This window comes from Mixophyes fleayi, chromosome 8, assembly GCF_038048845.1.
Source record: "Mixophyes fleayi isolate aMixFle1 chromosome 8, aMixFle1.hap1, whole genome shotgun sequence".
Lineage (NCBI taxonomy): Eukaryota > Metazoa > Chordata > Amphibia > Anura > Limnodynastidae > Mixophyes > Mixophyes fleayi.
In genome coordinates this window covers 68,589,733-68,606,760 of record NC_134409.1, presented here as the reverse complement: position 1 = coordinate 68,606,760, position 17,028 = coordinate 68,589,733, and the positions used below count along the sequence as shown (strand labels likewise).

Sequence of the window (17,028 nt, the reverse complement as noted above, 5' to 3'; positions counted from 1 at the left end):
GCAAAGCAGATCACAAGACGCCATGGCGTCTATGCTAGTACTAGATCTTGCGTCCAATATCCACTCTTAATACAGCTGGTTTTAGACAGTTACTTGAGGTCTACTGTCCCCATTACCAAGTTCCATCACAACATCATTTTACTAGAAAAGCTATTTCTCACCTCTACCAGAAGGTTCGTAAAAATGTAATTATTGATATGTGGACAAGCGGAACTGGGCAAACTAAAGATTATATGATTGTGACAGCCCACTGGGTTGGTGATTCGTCTTCACCAGCAGGGACAGCAGCAGTATGTACCCAAGAACTTCCCATTTTTCAGAGGCAGGCTACTCTGTGTATGATCTGCTTCACTAAGAGGCATATTATTATTATTATTATCGCAGATTTGTAAGGCACCACATTGCTCCACAGCGCCGTACAGTAAGGAAGACAAGGAAATACATAAAACAAGAACAGACAAGGCAGACAAAATGAATGGAGACATGAAAACAGACGGTTTGGAGGACCATGCTCATTAGAGAGCTTACATTCTAAAGGGCAGAGGGCACAGCTGAAACAAGAGGAGCGAGTGTAGCTCAGAGTGGAGATTGGGATAGTTGTGAGGGTGCATTAGTGTGAATAGTGTTATCAAGGATAAGGTCACCTCTAAAAAAGAGATGTGTTTTCAAAGAGCATCTAATGATTTGAAGGCTGTGGGAAAGTTTGATTGAGCGTGGTAAGGAATTCAATAAGTGGGGAGCAACACGGGAGAAGTCTTGAAGGCGGGAGTGAGAGGTGGTTATCAGAGATGAGACAAGGAGCATGTCAGAGGTATTACCGCTGACAACCTGTTTGAAAAAGTAAGGGATGTCATTGCAACATGGCTTATCCTGGTTGGACTCTTCTGAGGATATATGATTTCTGATAACGCAACTAATATTGATAGAGCATTACAGCGGGGGGAATTCCATTACATTCCCTGTTTTGCTCACACAATCAACTTGGTACAGAACTTAACAAAAAACTTGAAAAACTTAAAAAATGACAATGACATGCAGGAGATGCTGTCTGTGTCCCGAAATATATAGGGTCATTTTCGGGATTCTGCAACAGCATGTAGGAAAATGCAGCAGCTGAATGAAGAATAGAAATTAGGGGGAATGTACTTTAGTCCAACGCAATACTTGCCGTGCTGTGCAAGGTGCTAAAACCTCTCGAAGTAATCATTTGTGAACGGAGTGCAGACACTGTTAGCTTAAGTCAAGAGCTTCCCCTAATTAGACTTTTTAAAAAGCAGCAAGAGAAATTGAAGGAGGAAATGAAACAAAGCAATTCCGCTAATTATGTTGGACTTGTAGATTAAGTACTTTATTCACTTCGCCAGGATCCAAGAGTTATCAACATCTTGAAATCGGATCATTACATTTTGGCAACTGTGCTTTATCCTAGGTTTAAGAGCTACTCTTCTCTTTCTTTCCAACTTACCCAGATCTCAAGAGATGCAATGAGCTCCTGGTCAGCAAGCTGACAGCTCAAGTGGTACATGACACAGTGACGTTTCCTCCTTCAGTTTCTCTGGAAATTGCTGTTAGGAAAAAACTTACCTTTCCCAAGACACACAGTGGTAATGCAGATACCTGCACAACATTTTGACAGTTGGTCTGGTGTAAAAAAAATTGCCCAAAAATTGTGACAGCTCTTCTGTAAAATGAACTACAAATTCCATGAGGAAGGCCATTACTGTCAATTACATAAAAGTACACAGACTTCTGTGATGGTGGATTCCAGCGGGGATGAATTAGTATTGTTTGAGGATGATGTACACTCTGATGAGGGTGAATATGATGTTAGTGTAGATTGCAGGTGCTGAGATCTAGCTGAGAGAAGGCAGCTAGCTGATGCTGGTATGCTTGGTAACATTTTGGGTAGAATTGCATGTTGGCAAATTTATGTTTTTCTGCAGTAAACTTTCATCTTTATTAGAGAGGTGTTTTTTTCTTTAAAAAGGTAAAAGCTTTTTATTTACATTTTTGTTTCCCTGACTTAAAACCACTATGCACTTGAACATAGGCTTTAGCACATGAGGTAGAGGGATTGGTATCATCATGACTGAGACTGGAGAGTGACAAGAACAATGCTACCCCTCCTGTTTCTGTTTGAGCTATGGCACAGTAGAATGTCACTGGAGACTTTTAAGAACACTGACAGCCCTATTATTACAATTTCTGTTTCAGCATTGAACCCTGCCACTTCTCCTGTTTCTGAGTGAGCTATGGTACAGTAAAATGTTACTGCAGATTTAGACCAAGACTGCCAGCCTTATTATTTCTATTTCAGCAATGACAATTAGCAATGGAGCAATGAACTTCTCCTGTTTGTGTGTGAGCTATATAACACAGTACAATGTGACTGCAGATTTAGAAGACCAAGCCTGTCAGCTCTATTATTTCTATTTCAGCAATGACAATTAGCAATGGACTTCTCCTGAATGTCACTGCTACCCCTTCTTTTTCTACCTATGACGGTGCCCAACTGCACTAGAGACTGTCAAGAACTGTGTTACCCCTTCTGTGTCCCTCTGTGAAATGGCATTGGATCACCGTGTAGGGCGGTACTTATAGAATTCAAAACTCGCAAAATCTGGCAACGTAGCAATGACATTTTGTCTCATTTTCAATTCCGAGGGTGCACAAAAGTACCGAGTCGAGCTCGGATCTGCAAAGCTCGGGTGTGTTCGGTTCTCGGTGAACCGAGCCTGAGCATCTCTATCTAGAATATCTGGCATCTTGTTTTGGACAATCTAAGCCCTCTTTTTTATGGTGCCATAGTCTCCTATTGCTACTTATAGATTTCTCTATTTTTTAGTTCGCTCCCCGGCTTATATTAGGCAGGGATTCTTCACATATATAGCGATCTAGGAGAAATAATCAAGAGGCCATTATTTCATCCATCCTCCACTGTAGCACTGTATATATAGGTTACTTAATGTGATCTTTTTGTAATTATAATTGACCACTCAGTAACTCAAACCTCATATTCCTATCAGAGAGCATATTTAATATATTTTTTAGTGCATCATATTATAACTACTTTATTCTTATTTATTATTTTTTACCACTAAAATTTGTCATTATCAGCGGATTGTATATATACTCTATATTGGGAATATATTTTGATTTGTATAGAGGCTGCAAAGCTATGCAACTTTATTTTGCATTATTAACTCACAATTAGTACTTTTTAACCTCTTATGTTTTTAATTATTTCACTCTAGAAATCTGATACACTTTTTAATGAATACCTAATAAAAATAAGAAGTTTATCATTTGTTATCCTGGAGTGTCCCATAGTTATACACACTTTCTGCCTTACTTCTATGTACATTTTTGTGTCTAGGGTGCATCCTTCAGGACTATATTGATGTTATATCATGAATAGTCAAAATATATTTGGACTTACTAAGGGATCTCAACTACTTAATATACCTGGGGTGTAAATGTATCAAGCTGAGAGTTTTTCGGCGGGTTTGAAAAACCAATCAGATTCTAGTTATCATTTATTTAGTACATTCTACAAAATGACTGCTACAATCAGATTGGTTGCTATAGGCAACACCTCCACTTTTCATACTCGCTGGAAAACTCTCAGCTTGATACATTTACCCCCTGGTACGGTTGCTTCTCCCTGTTTTGTACCTTTACAAATAAGACAATTAAGAATTACTTCACTTGTCAGTGGTTTTATTGTTGTGGCTAATTGGTGTAATATATATATATATATATATATATATATATATATATATATATATATATATATATATATATATATATGTGTGTTAACCCGTGCATGACACTCATGCATTCTAGTCAAATCAAGCTACTTAAGGTGTTAAAAAGGTTCTTGTCATGCATTTGGGCCATAGCCCAGGCCTCCTCAGGGTAAGAGCCTTACTTCCCGACGTAAGCGCCCTTTTTTAACGTGGTTTTGTCCACATGTCACCACCTCATCATTCTTCTCCATCACCTCATCCTTCATTTTCATCGCCACATCTATCAGGGATCTCTCTCAGCGGTCCTGAGTATCGCACTCCTCTCACTCTGTCACCCCCGGCAACCACCGACCACTCCCCACTGTCACCCCCGGCAACCACCAACCACTCCCAACTGTCACTTCTCCTTCAAGAAATATATATATATTTTTTTTAAATCTCTATAAACACTTTTAACAATTAACAAATTAAATTAACAAATTAAAAACATCTTAGTATACCAAATTTCAGCCCTTTCTGAATTTTTTTTTCCACACACACTAAGAATTTAGTAGGTCAGTGTATAACTCCGCCCAGCAGGTGGCGCTGCAGCTTGGTTTTATTTTTTCCACACACACACACACACACACACACACAGACAGACTAACACACGCCACTAAGCATTTATATTATAGATATATATATTCATTTTTATTACACCTCTTTAAAATTAATGTATGTGTATATATACTTCATAGACAGTATGCTCTTTACAGCATTATGTTTGTGTTCCTGATTATGCCTTGGAACTTAAATGAGGATTTTGCCGCATATATTCTATCAATAAGAGGCTGATTAGACCATTATATTATGTATATATATTTCCCAGATGTGTGCTTAAAATACTTCAGATTTCATTATGTAATATAATTTGATTGCATATTAAACTTGCTTGGAATTTCATTGTATGACACTGGTAATTCATAGACAGTCACTTTACATTATGTGAATCCTGTGTCTAATGACTATTCATATAATTTAAGTGTATAAACACTTTACATTCTCTTATACAGTGACATTTTACTGGTATTTAGTGAGGGGTATAACATTAATTTGCTTGTTCGTGTAACATCTAATAATTTGTTCATTCATGTAACACATCATTTGCTTTTAATATGAGAAACCTGATTCGTACGTTTTGGTGACTGTGGGAGGCTATCTAAAATTATTGATGCGAATCGCTAAATAGTTATTTACATATTGATGTTAATTTTATTTAAAAAGCATCATATTAGCGGTGATGTTAGCTGCCATCCTGGTTTCTGTTTTCCAGGCTCATGACAACAATGCCCTGACCAACATATGTTTCGCCTTCACTAGTTCACAAATATTTCGGATCTAAGCTATGCTTGCTTTACAAGAGAAAAGGTGGATGTTGTCAGAGAACGAATTTGAGAAGCTGCAGATGGTTCCAATATGCGAGAATAGGAGGTCTAGTTAGTGCCTATCACTATGGGTTGGAGATGATGTTCATTGTAAGTGGCCAGAGGAGGAAGTAAGCATGACCAGTTTAGAGGTGGAAATGCAAGTAGGGTTGTCATTGGGGATGTTGAAATCCCGTAGATTAACAGTGAGTAGGTCAGTGGAAAGGAAGAAAGAAAACTGGGCCTCAGAGGCAATAGATGACAGCAATAAGGAGGTGGAGTGGAAAGGGGAAATGTATGGTGTAGACTTCAAAGCAAGTGTCACTCACCGGACCGTGAGTGCCTCTTCCCGGACATTTAGGAACCGTGGCCGTCCACCATCCTGAGGGTCTGCGCATGCGCAGCCCTTTTCTATACTTCAGTGTATACCCCTTTAACTTAATTGGCAGATCAGGCAACCTCCCTATATTAAGCACCTGTGGTCACTACCACGTTGCCTGATCTTGGAGTCTCATTCCTCATGAGTCTCTGAAGGTGTTTCTGTATTACTTGTGTATTCAGTGCTGCTGATTCCTGTGGTTTCCAAACCACTTCTACTACTGTGGTTTCATACCACTTCTACCATCAACTGTATCATCAAGTCTGTTTGCTGATTTCTATCCGCTGCCTCCGTGCACTACAGTCTCCTGCTTGCAACTCGCCTGTGTTCAACATCGTGTCTGCCAGCTGACTACTATCCGCTGCCTCTGTGCACTTCAGTCTCCTGCTTGCAACTCGCCTGTGTTCAACATCGTGACTGCCAGCTGACTACTATCCGCTGCCTCTGTGCACTACAGTCTCCTGCTTGCAACTCGCCTGTGTTCAACATCGTGACTGCCAGCTGACTACTATCCGCTGCCTCTGTGCACTACAGTCTCCTGCTTGCAACTCGCCTGTGTTCAACATCGTGACTGCCAGCTGATTACTATCCGCTGCCTCCGTGCACTACACTCTCATCTCATCTTTGCTGTGACTTCCTCGAGACTGCCGCTTTTCATTACCATCTGCTACACTTCGTGATCTACAGCTCCTGCCCTGCGCTGCACTCCTGTTTCCCATCGCTGTTGGTTCCTGTGGTTGCTACTGGTTACCTCCGTGTGCCGCTGAGTCCTGCCGCTGTGGTCAGCGCTATCGTCCATCTCCTGCTGATCCACTCTCCACGCCTTCACGTGTTCCACTGGCCTCTACCCTCCTGTCAGCATTGGATTTGTATCTCTTCTACTACCCTCTGCTGGATCATCTCCATTCTCCTGGGTTTCCTATGAGTCCAGTTCCACGTGTTGCTGACTCCTGTGGATTCGTGTTCCTGTCGGTCTACTCACCTGTGCGCTGCACCTGCTAGACCGCTGCTTCACCTATCCAGGGACTTCCTATCCAGTCGGTCTCCAGCCGCTCAGGTACCGCTGCAATCCCATCTGACTGCTACTGCTGAACCACGGTATGCATACTTCTCATTGACTGTGCTGTGTATTGCATATCTTGCTGGACTGTGTTTGGTTCTCTCTGGAGTCTGCTATCCGCTGAGTCTATTGCCATCATTGACTGTGTTATCATTGTGCTGGACTACTTCAAGAGACTTTCTAGATTGCAGACCTGATCAGTCATTTACATATATATATACCTATATTGTACATATTACTGTGGATCGTGTATAAGGTGCCTGTGTATATCCTGTGTTGCAGTCTTCCCCCGTGCACCTCCTCACATATATATGCAGTGGTACAACTTGCTGATGTCAGACCACTGATCCCTGTTTCCGGTATCACCTGTTCCATTATCCTCTCACATAGCAGTGGTACAACTTGCTACCGCAGACCACTGACTACCTGGATACCTCCACTTGGATTCCATTCCTTCACTCAGACAGCGGTACAACTTGCTACCCGCAGACCGCTGACTCTCATCACCTCCTTGTTTCTGTTGGACATTCCTCCTCACTATAGCAGTGGTACAACTTGCTATCGCAGACCACTGACTATCTTCACGTGTCCTTGTCCATACAGTTCCTTGTGTATCATTACCTCATTATTACCAGTGTTGCTAGTCATAGACTTTCCTGAGCATCTCATCGGCCATCATTTCATGTTCCGTGATCACCCAGCTACCAGAGTACCCTATTACCATCTACATTGCTCTGGTAAGCCTACCATCTGGTGATTCCTGGGTAAAGACTCCTAGTGCCCGTGACAGTAAGATCAGGCCATGACAGACCCAGATGTGGAACCTACCGCCAAAGAGATGCTGCAACATCTGGTTAGCCGTGTGGAGCAACAGGATGCCCGCCAACAGCTGTTACTTCAGTGTTATCAGTCATTAACCTCCCAAGGAACATCTGGACAGACTGTGACAGCTACTACTGAAGCTCCTGTGCTTTCCTCCGTTTCCCCATTGCCATCCCAGGTGTCTATAGCTTCCACGCTTCACCTGCCTACTCCGTCAAAGTACGATGGAGACCCCAAAACTTGTAGGGGTTTCCTTAACCAATGTTCAGTCCATTTTGAGCTCCAACCTCAAAATTTTTCTACCCATCGTTCCAGAGTGGCCTATCTTATCTCTTTGTTTTCAGGACAAGCCCTGGCTTGGGCCTCCCCTCTGTGGGAGAGGAACGATCCAATATTACAAGATAGTGCCAAATTCATTTCTACATTCCGAAGTGTGTTCGATGAACCAGGTCGTGTGACCTCCGCTGCTTCCAGCATCCTCCGTCTGCGACAAGGATCTCATACTGTAGGTCAGTACGTCATTCAATTTAGGATCTTAGCCTCTGAACTTCAGTGGAACACTGAAGCCCTAGTTGCCGCCTTCTGGCAGGGGCTTTCCGATAAAATTAAAGATGCACTGACTACCCAAGAGCTTCCTTCGTCACTTGAAGATTTGATCTCTCTATGCCATCGTGTTGATATGAGATTTCGTGAAAGAGAGGCTGAGAAAACGACTTCTGCTAAAGCACCTTTTCGCTCTAACCCTCAATTTCGTCCAGTGTCACCCGCTGTGATTCCCATGGAGATTGGACGTTCCAAGTTATCTTCTGAGGAGAGGAAACGAAGAGTCAAGAATAGACTCTGTATCTATTGTGCTGATTCCACTCATGTCCTCAGCTCCTGCCCTAAGAGATCGGGAAATGCCAGGCCCTAACTAGTTCTGGAGAGGTGAAGTTAGGGTCCCTGGAGTCCTCTCCATCGTCTATGAAATCTAAAGTCTGCGCTTTTGATGTGACTATTTCCTTTGCTACCAAGACCTTTGAGTCACAGGCATTGATTGATTCCGGAGCAGCAGGAAATTTTATTTCCAAATCGTTAGTTAATCAATGGTCTCTACCAATGATTACCTTAAAAACTCCCATTACTGTGACGGCTATCGATGGATCACGTCTCATCAACGGTCTCATCATCCAGAGTACGTCTCCAGTAACCCTTCAGATTGGTGCTCTGCATCATGAAGAGATATCGTTTTTAATTCTTCCTGTTACGACAAGTCCGATTGTCCTAGGCCTTCCATGGCTTCAGTGTCACTCTCCCCAGATTGACTGGCGCACCCCTCAAGTCACGTCTTGGGGGCCTGAATGTCACCATCATTGCCTTTCCCAAGTCATTCCTCTCAAGGTACAGCAAGCTTCCATTTCAGCTATTTCACCGGGACTCCCTCCTCAATATGCTTCATTTACCGATGTTTTTGATAAAGCTCAGTCTGAACGTCTTCCTCCTCATCGTTCTTGGGATTGTCCGATTGATCTTCTTCCTGGCAAGACTCCTCCCAGAGGCCGGGTCTATCCACTCTCGTTACCTGAAACTCAAGCTACATCTGAATATATACGGGAGAACCTCCAGCGTGGGTTCATTCGACCTTCCACCTCGCCCGCTGGAGCTGGGTTCTTCTTTGTCAAAAAGAAGGATGGATCATTACGCCCTTGTATAGATTTTCGTGGACTCAATGCCATTACTATCAAGAACCGGTATCCCATTCCGTTGATCACTGAGCTATTTGACCGCATTAAGGGAGCCCGTATTTTTACTAAGTTGGATCTTCGTGGTGCTTACAATTTAATCAGAATCCGTTCCGGTGACGAATGGAAGACGGCGTTTAACACCAGAGACGGGCATTACGAATATCTGGTAATGCCTTTCGGGCTATGTAATGCTCCCGCTGTTTTTCAGGGCTTCATCAATGAGATTTTTCGGGACTTATTATATGTATGTGTCGTCGTCTACCTGGACGACATATTGATTTTTTCACAGGACCTGCCTTCTCACCACCAACATGTGGCAGAAGTCCTCTCCAGGCTACGGAAAAATTCATTGTTCTGTAAATTAGAAAAATGTTCATTCGAATTACCCCAGATTCCATTCTTGGGGTATATTGTTTCCGGAGTTGGTCTGAAGATGGATCCTGACAAAGTAAATGCTGTACTACATTGGCCCCAGCCAACTACTCTTCGTGCCATCCAGCGTTTTTTAGGTTTTGCCAATTACTATAGACGCTTCATTCAAGACTTTTCTTCCATTGCATCTCCTATTGTGGCCCTGACTCGTAAAGGGGCTAATCCTAAGCAATGGTCTACTGAGGCTATTCAAGCCTTTCAAACATTAAAAGAGTCCTTCTCTTCGGCTCCAATCCTTCGTCAGCCTGATGTGACACTCCCTTTTTTCCTAGAAGTAGATGCCTCTAATGTGGGCTTAGGAGCTATTCTCTCCCAACGCTCGGAACAGCAAAAATTCCACCCTTGTGCCTTCTATTCTCGGGGTCTCCTACCCGCAGAGAAGAATTATACCATCGGAGACAAGGAATTACTGGCTATCAAAGCCGCATTAGAGGAATGGAGATACTTGTTGGAGGGAGCTCGCCATCCGGTGACGATCTTCACGGATCATAAGAACTTGTCATATCTCCAGTCTGCCCAATGCTTGAACCCTCGTCAAGCAAGATGGTCTCTTTTCTTTTCCCGTTTTGAATTAATAATTACCTTCAAACCAGCTGCCAAGAACAAAAAAGCTGATGCCTTATCTAGAGCCTTTGCTACGTCCTCTGATATAGAAGAGGTTTCCAACCATACCATTCTAGACCCCAAATGTATCTCACTGGCTGCTTCATCCACCAAAACGCTACCATTTGGGAAGACCCTCGTGCCTCCTACTCTAAGGAGGAAAATCCTTTCGTGGTTCCATGCCTCTCGTTTTTCTGGACACGCCGGTGAACACAAGACTTTTGAGATCCTCTCTCGAAGTTACTGGTGGCCTTCAATGAGGAGAGACGTCAAAGAGTTCATTGCTTCCTGTGAATTATGTTCGCAATTCAAATCCTCCCGCAGAACCCCAGCAGGGTTGCTGCGACCACTACCCATTCCGTCCAAACCATGGACCCATATTAGTATGGATTTCGTTACTGACTTACCACCTAGTAAGAACCATAACACTATTTGGGTCGTAGTGGACAGATTTTCGAAGATGGCTCATTTCATCCCTCTGTCTGGTTTGCCTTCCTCGTCTATCCTGGCTGAACATTTCATTAAAGAGATCTTCCGTATCCATGGATGTCCATCTGAGATTGTGTCTGATAGAGGAGTACAATTCGTGTCCAGATTCTGGCGAGCCCTTTGTAAAATCTTGGGCATACGATTAGCACTCTCATCTTCTTACCATCCACAATCCAATGGACAAACCGAACGTGTCAATCAAGATCTTGAGACTTTTATAAGGATATTTTCATCAGCCAATCAAGACAACTGGGTAGAGTTACTCCCTTGGGCTGAGTTCGCCCATAACAACATGTACCATGAGTCATCATCCAAAACTCCATTCTTTGTGGTCTACGGTCACCATCCGTCTTTTCCGGAATTTCCTGCCCTCCCGCCCACCCAAGTTCCTGCGGTGGAGACTGTTTGTCAGACCTTTAAAAATATCTGGTCTCAGGTTAGAACCTGTTTGAAGAAGACATCTGTCAAATATAAATCTTTCGCTGATAAGAAGAGGCGGGCTATTCCACCACTAAAAATTGGAGATCGTGTCTGGTTATCCACAAAAAATATTCGTTTGAAGGTTCCATCCATGAAATTCGCCCCTCGTTTTATTGGTCCATATAAGATCATTCAAGTTATCAATCCAGTATGTGTGAAACTCCTTCTTCCTAAGAGTCTTCGGATTTCTAATGCCTTCCATGTGTCTTTGCTCAAACCTCTTATTATCAACCGTTTTTCAACTCCTCCCTCAGCTCCGCAGCCAGTTCGAGTCCATCAGGAGGAGGATTTTGAGATTACCGAGGTACTGGATGCAAAAATTTCGCGAGGAGTCCTCCACTTCCTCGTTCATTGGAAGGGCTTTGGTCCTGAGGAGCGCTCTTGGATCAAAGCTGAAGATCTTAATGCTCCTGCCCTTTTGAAGAAGTTTTACTCCAAAAATCCGGACAAGCCCGGTTCCAGGCGTTCTGTGCCCACCTTTAAAAGGGGGGGTACTGTCACTCACCGGACCGTGAGTGCCTCTTCCCGGACATTTAGGAACCGTGGCCGTCCACCATCCTGAGGGTCTGCGCATGCGCAGCCCTTTTCTATACTTCAGTGTATACCCCTTTAACTTAATTGGCAGATCAGGCAACCTCCCTATATTAAGCACCTGTGGTCACTACCACGTTGCCTGATCTTGGAGTCTCATTCCTCATGAGTCTCTGAAGGTGTTTCTGTATTACTTGTGTATTCAGTGCTGCTGATTCCTGTGGTTTCCAAACCACTTCTACTACTGTGGTTTCATACCACTTCTACCATCAACTGTATCATCAAGTCTGTTTGCTGATTTCTATCCGCTGCCTCCGTGCACTACAGTCTCCTGCTTGCAACTCGCCTGTGTTCAACATCGTGTCTGCCAGCTGACTACTATCCGCTGCCTCTGTGCACTTCAGTCTCCTGCTTGCAACTCGCCTGTGTTCAACATCGTGACTGCCAGCTGACTACTATCCGCTGCCTCTGTGCACTACAGTCTCCTGCTTGCAACTCGCCTGTGTTCAACATCGTGACTGCCAGCTGACTACTATCCGCTGCCTCTGTGCACTACAGTCTCCTGCTTGCAACTCGCCTGTGTTCAACATCGTGACTGCCAGCTGATTACTATCCGCTGCCTCCGTGCACTACACTCTCATCTCATCTTTGCTGTGACTTCCTCGAGACTGCCGCTTTTCATTACCATCTGCTACACTTCGTGATCTACAGCTCCTGCCCTGCGCTGCACTCCTGTTTCCCATCGCTGTTGGTTCCTGTGGTTGCTACTGGTTACCTCCGTGTGCCGCTGAGTCCTGCCGCTGTGGTCAGCGCTATCGTCCATCTCCTGCTGATCCACTCTCCACGCCTTCACGTGTTCCACTGGCCTCTACCCTCCTGTCAGCATTGGATTTGTATCTCTTCTACTACCCTCTGCTGGATCATCTCCATTCTCCTGGGTTTCCTATGAGTCCAGTTCCACGTGTTGCTGACTCCTGTGGATTCGTGTTCCTGTCGGTCTACTCACCTGTGCGCTGCACCTGCTAGACCGCTGCTTCACCTATCCAGGGACTTCCTATCCAGTCGGTCTCCAGCCGCTCAGGTACCGCTGCAATCCCATCTGACTGCTACTGCTGAACCACGGTATGCATACTTCTCATTGACTGTGCTGTGTATTGCATATCTTGCTGGACTGTGTTTGGTTCTCTCTGGAGTCTGCTATCCGCTGAGTCTATTGCCATCATTGACTGTGTTATCATTGTGCTGGACTACTTCAAGAGACTTTCTAGATTGCAGACCTGATCAGTCATTTACATATATATATACCTATATTGTACATATTACTGTGGATCGTGTATAAGGTGCCTGTGTATATCCTGTGTTGCAGTCTTCCCCCGTGCACCTCCTCACATATATATGCAGTGGTACAACTTGCTGATGTCAGACCACTGATCCCTGTTTCCGGTATCACCTGTTCCATTATCCTCTCACATAGCAGTGGTACAACTTGCTACCGCAGACCACTGACTACCTGGATACCTCCACTTGGATTCCATTCCTTCACTCAGACAGCGGTACAACTTGCTACCCGCAGACCGCTGACTCTCATCACCTCCTTGTTTCTGTTGGACATTCCTCCTCACTATAGCAGTGGTACAACTTGCTATCGCAGACCACTGACTATCTTCACGTGTCCTTGTCCATACAGTTCCTTGTGTATCATTACCTCATTATTACCAGTGTTGCTAGTCATAGACTTTCCTGAGCATCTCATCGGCCATCATTTCATGTTCCGTGATCACCCAGCTACCAGAGTACCCTATTACCATCTACATTGCTCTGGTAAGCCTACCATCTGGTGATTCCTGGGTAAAGACTCCTAGTGCCCGTGACAGCAAGATAGGGAGGGATAAAGGGGTTATGACACAAAAGGTGCAACCAGGGGACAGACAGTAGGAATCTTACTCCCCCACCTTGTCAGTCATCTGGTCGAGTACTGAGTGTGAAGGAGAAACCCCTCATCGGAGAGAACTGCAGTGGAAGCCCTGTCAGAGGGAGGGAGCCAGGTTTCAGTAGTGGCAAGGAGACTGAAGGAGTGAGAGAGTAATAGGTCGAGAATAGATGCAAGTTTGTTGCGGACAGATCTAGCGTTCCAAAGAGCACAGAAAAATGGAATGTGAGAAAGTGAAGAAATGAGAATGAGGTTGGAAGGGTTAGAGATACATGGTGGGTGGAAAATTTTGTGATAGAAAGAAGAACGCGTGGATTTAGTGGGATCCAAAGCCAGGAGGAGGAGGTGTGTTAGAAAAGGGACCAGATAGGTGGATAAACAATTGCTCACCTTGCAGATAATTTGCAATAAGACCTTCAAAAACTTTCTGCTATCCATCTATGAAGCTTTATGCTTTCCCTCTGGGTAGACTTTAAGCAAATGGTTTGTGCCTGCATCCCCTTTGCTTACTTAAGATAACTTACCTGGCTATCTGCCATGAATCCATTCCACACCCCCAGTAATTTCTGATCCACCAACATGCTATACTACAAGATGTTGTATTGTGAAAATATTTTCACACATCACTAAGAATTCAACGTGGTCCATTTTGATGGGATTGGTTGGGGAAGAAGATTATTGAACAGAGAAATATAATTATAACTTCACCTCATAAAGCAGTTCACTTTCAAATAATGATAATGATAACTGCTCTTTAGACATGTATTACTTCGGTGGAAAGTTCGCAGTTATCTGCACTAGGCTCCTGTCCAGATGGGCTGACAAATTGCAGAGGAGGTAGCTGTCAGCCCAGATGTGAGAGTCTTTCTGTACTATTGGCTCAATATGCAAGTTCTATCACTATGAGCAATAAGCTGCTGAATACAATTTAATAATTAGTGTGGAATTAGTTCTGCATGTTTGAGTCTTCCCCGCATGCTGCTGATGCATTGAGCCAGATGCAGAATACAGATGTGGGCTACCTGATCAACTAAAGTCATTTAAATATGGACTTCCCGTTTTAAAATTGCCATATAAAGGAAAGATAGACGTAAGACGTGATTAGGTTTATTTTTATTTACAAGTGAAATGAATGAATAAAAGAGTGACAAGTTTAAGGTAAATTAATGTTAATTTAAAAAAGTGCAAAACATGCAGACATTTACAGCTTTTCATTACATACATAATGTTTGATACTTCTGCAAGCCACTGTATTTGTCCAGCTCACACATATAAGAGTTTACATTCATACTCCAGTTTTTCAAATTGCCCCTGGAAAATGAATTAAATATAATGCATGCTGGTAGCTGAAACTCAGCAAGGAAAGCCCTGATACACCCAGCTCCTCCTATGAGAAGATGCAAAATGTTTACACCCCCCCACACCAGGGACACCAACATTTTCACATTCAACATCTATGTGCATTCCTTACATTCAGCTACACTTGGGCAAGAGCATTGGCATTCGTAATGTGGGGAGCCACATGTTTTGCACTGCTATAAATAATCCAGTTGTTCTATTCTCTGCAAAAATAGACCCCTTTCTGACAATTGGTTGCCATTTAAAACTAGTTATCATATTTCATCTAACAATCATGAATCATAATATGTCTATCAAGTAAAATCTGCTGTACTTTAAAATATTGTTTTGTTTCCTTTAAGCTATGTGAAAAGCCAACGTCACACTGTACAAGTGGACTATGTGGAATATATGGATGAACTGGCCACGCTTGCTGATGTGAAGCCAAACCTACTAAGGCTCTTCATTACAGATCCACGATTGGGTGCACAGGTGTTGTTTGGACCTTGTACACCTTATCAGTATCGACTTACAGGGCCAGGCAAGTGGATAGGTGCTCGAGATGCCATCTTGACTCAGTGGAAACGTATTATAAAGCCAACAAGGACCCGCATTCTTCAAAGTTCCACAACAGACACATCTATTACAATGATACTGATAGTCTGTTCAGCTTTAATGATCTTGGCTGCTCTTTATCTACATTTTTAAATATGGTGTACTATATATAACCCATGTATCACCAATGTTTTTGAGCAATTCGATGAAACTAAATATACACTTTATAAAAGAATATCTATACCAGATAACTTGAAGCAAGTAAAGGAATAATGGATAAAAAGAATCTATTTTATTTTAATCATAACACTCATTTAGTGTAAAATGACTACAATATTATGGTGTTAATACAAAGTATAATTGGATAAAAAATGAGTGAATAAATCCATTTGACACAAAGTGCATTATTTATTTCATTGAACAATCAAGAATACCTTATGAAATACCAACAAATTTAAATATTGCAAACATAATGAATATATAGGGCCTGATTCATTAGGATACGCAACCTGAGTGCTAACCATGCTGAATATTTCCTGCATGTATTTCAGCTTTGTGTGCTCCAAAATTCATCAAGCTATGGATCGCAAGATCTGTGGCCTGTTGAATTTGGATGCACAAAAGCCGCTGCAGGTATCTGTCAGCGCCTGCTGAGCATTACAGCCGCCTGACCCGCCAGCTCTAATACTGTGTACAAATATAAACAAATTTTAAAAAAAAGCATTGGGTCCTTCTAATGCTTTTAACCCTAGTGCTGGTTTACGGGAAATCGGAGGGAAAAAAAGCATGAGGTCCCCCTGATTTCACAAAAACCAGCGCTAGGCCAACCAGCCGGTGTTGGTAGCACTATAGCATGGTCCCCCTGCCATAATAGGAAGCCAACCCCAGGCTGTTCATCACAGGGCTGAATTCCCTAGGGAGTGGGGTCCACGAAAAAAAAAAGGGCAGGCCTCCCCTCTAGAAATACCTAGCACAGTGCTGACAGCCCTATGGATCTTCCTTTGGCATTGGGTGTGGGGTAATAAAGTGTGTGTAAAATAAGAAAAAATGTGTAAAACACTATTTTAGTCTGTAGAACTACAAGCACCAGCATACCATGGCAGCCAGAGCATGCTGGCACTTGGAGAACCACAATGCTGAGGCATGTAGTCCCACATACTAAAATTTAAATAAACCAAATCCCTCTTTAATACCACAACATTTTAGCACAAATTAACAAAACAATCCTACTTACCAATTCTGTTCTTCTTTCTTCTTAATGGTCCAGTCTTGTAAACTTTTAATTCACCTAGATATTTCCCAAAAGAAAAATAAAACCAAAAAATCTACAAAGTGTTGAAAAAAATAAATAAAACCAAACCATATTCCAAAGCAGAAAAAAATTCCCAAAAATATTCCAAAGGAGAAAAAACAAAAAAGAAGGCGAAACACATATCCAAATGTTCAGTCTGGCAGCTTGATTCCCAAAACAATCCATCCGGAACATGCTTGGCAAAACAAACAAATAACAATGAGGACACAACACAACCGCTT

The 17,028-nt window shown here is 42.9% G+C and overlaps 1 protein-coding gene across 1 annotated transcript in view; it reads left to right on the top strand.

Annotated features, from left to right (window-relative positions):
* LOC142099330 (flavin-containing monooxygenase 5-like) overlaps positions 1-15,874 on the top strand; it is a 111,451-nt gene extending 95,577 nt beyond the window's left edge. The window contains exon 9 of the mRNA XM_075182677.1: positions 15,303-15,874. Within this exon, the coding sequence (XP_075038778.1) occupies positions 15,303-15,648 (346 nt within the window). The 3' untranslated portion in view covers positions 15,649-15,874. The remainder of the gene's footprint in view (positions 1-15,302) is intronic.
* The last annotated feature ends 1,154 nt before the right edge of the window (positions 15,875-17,028 follow it).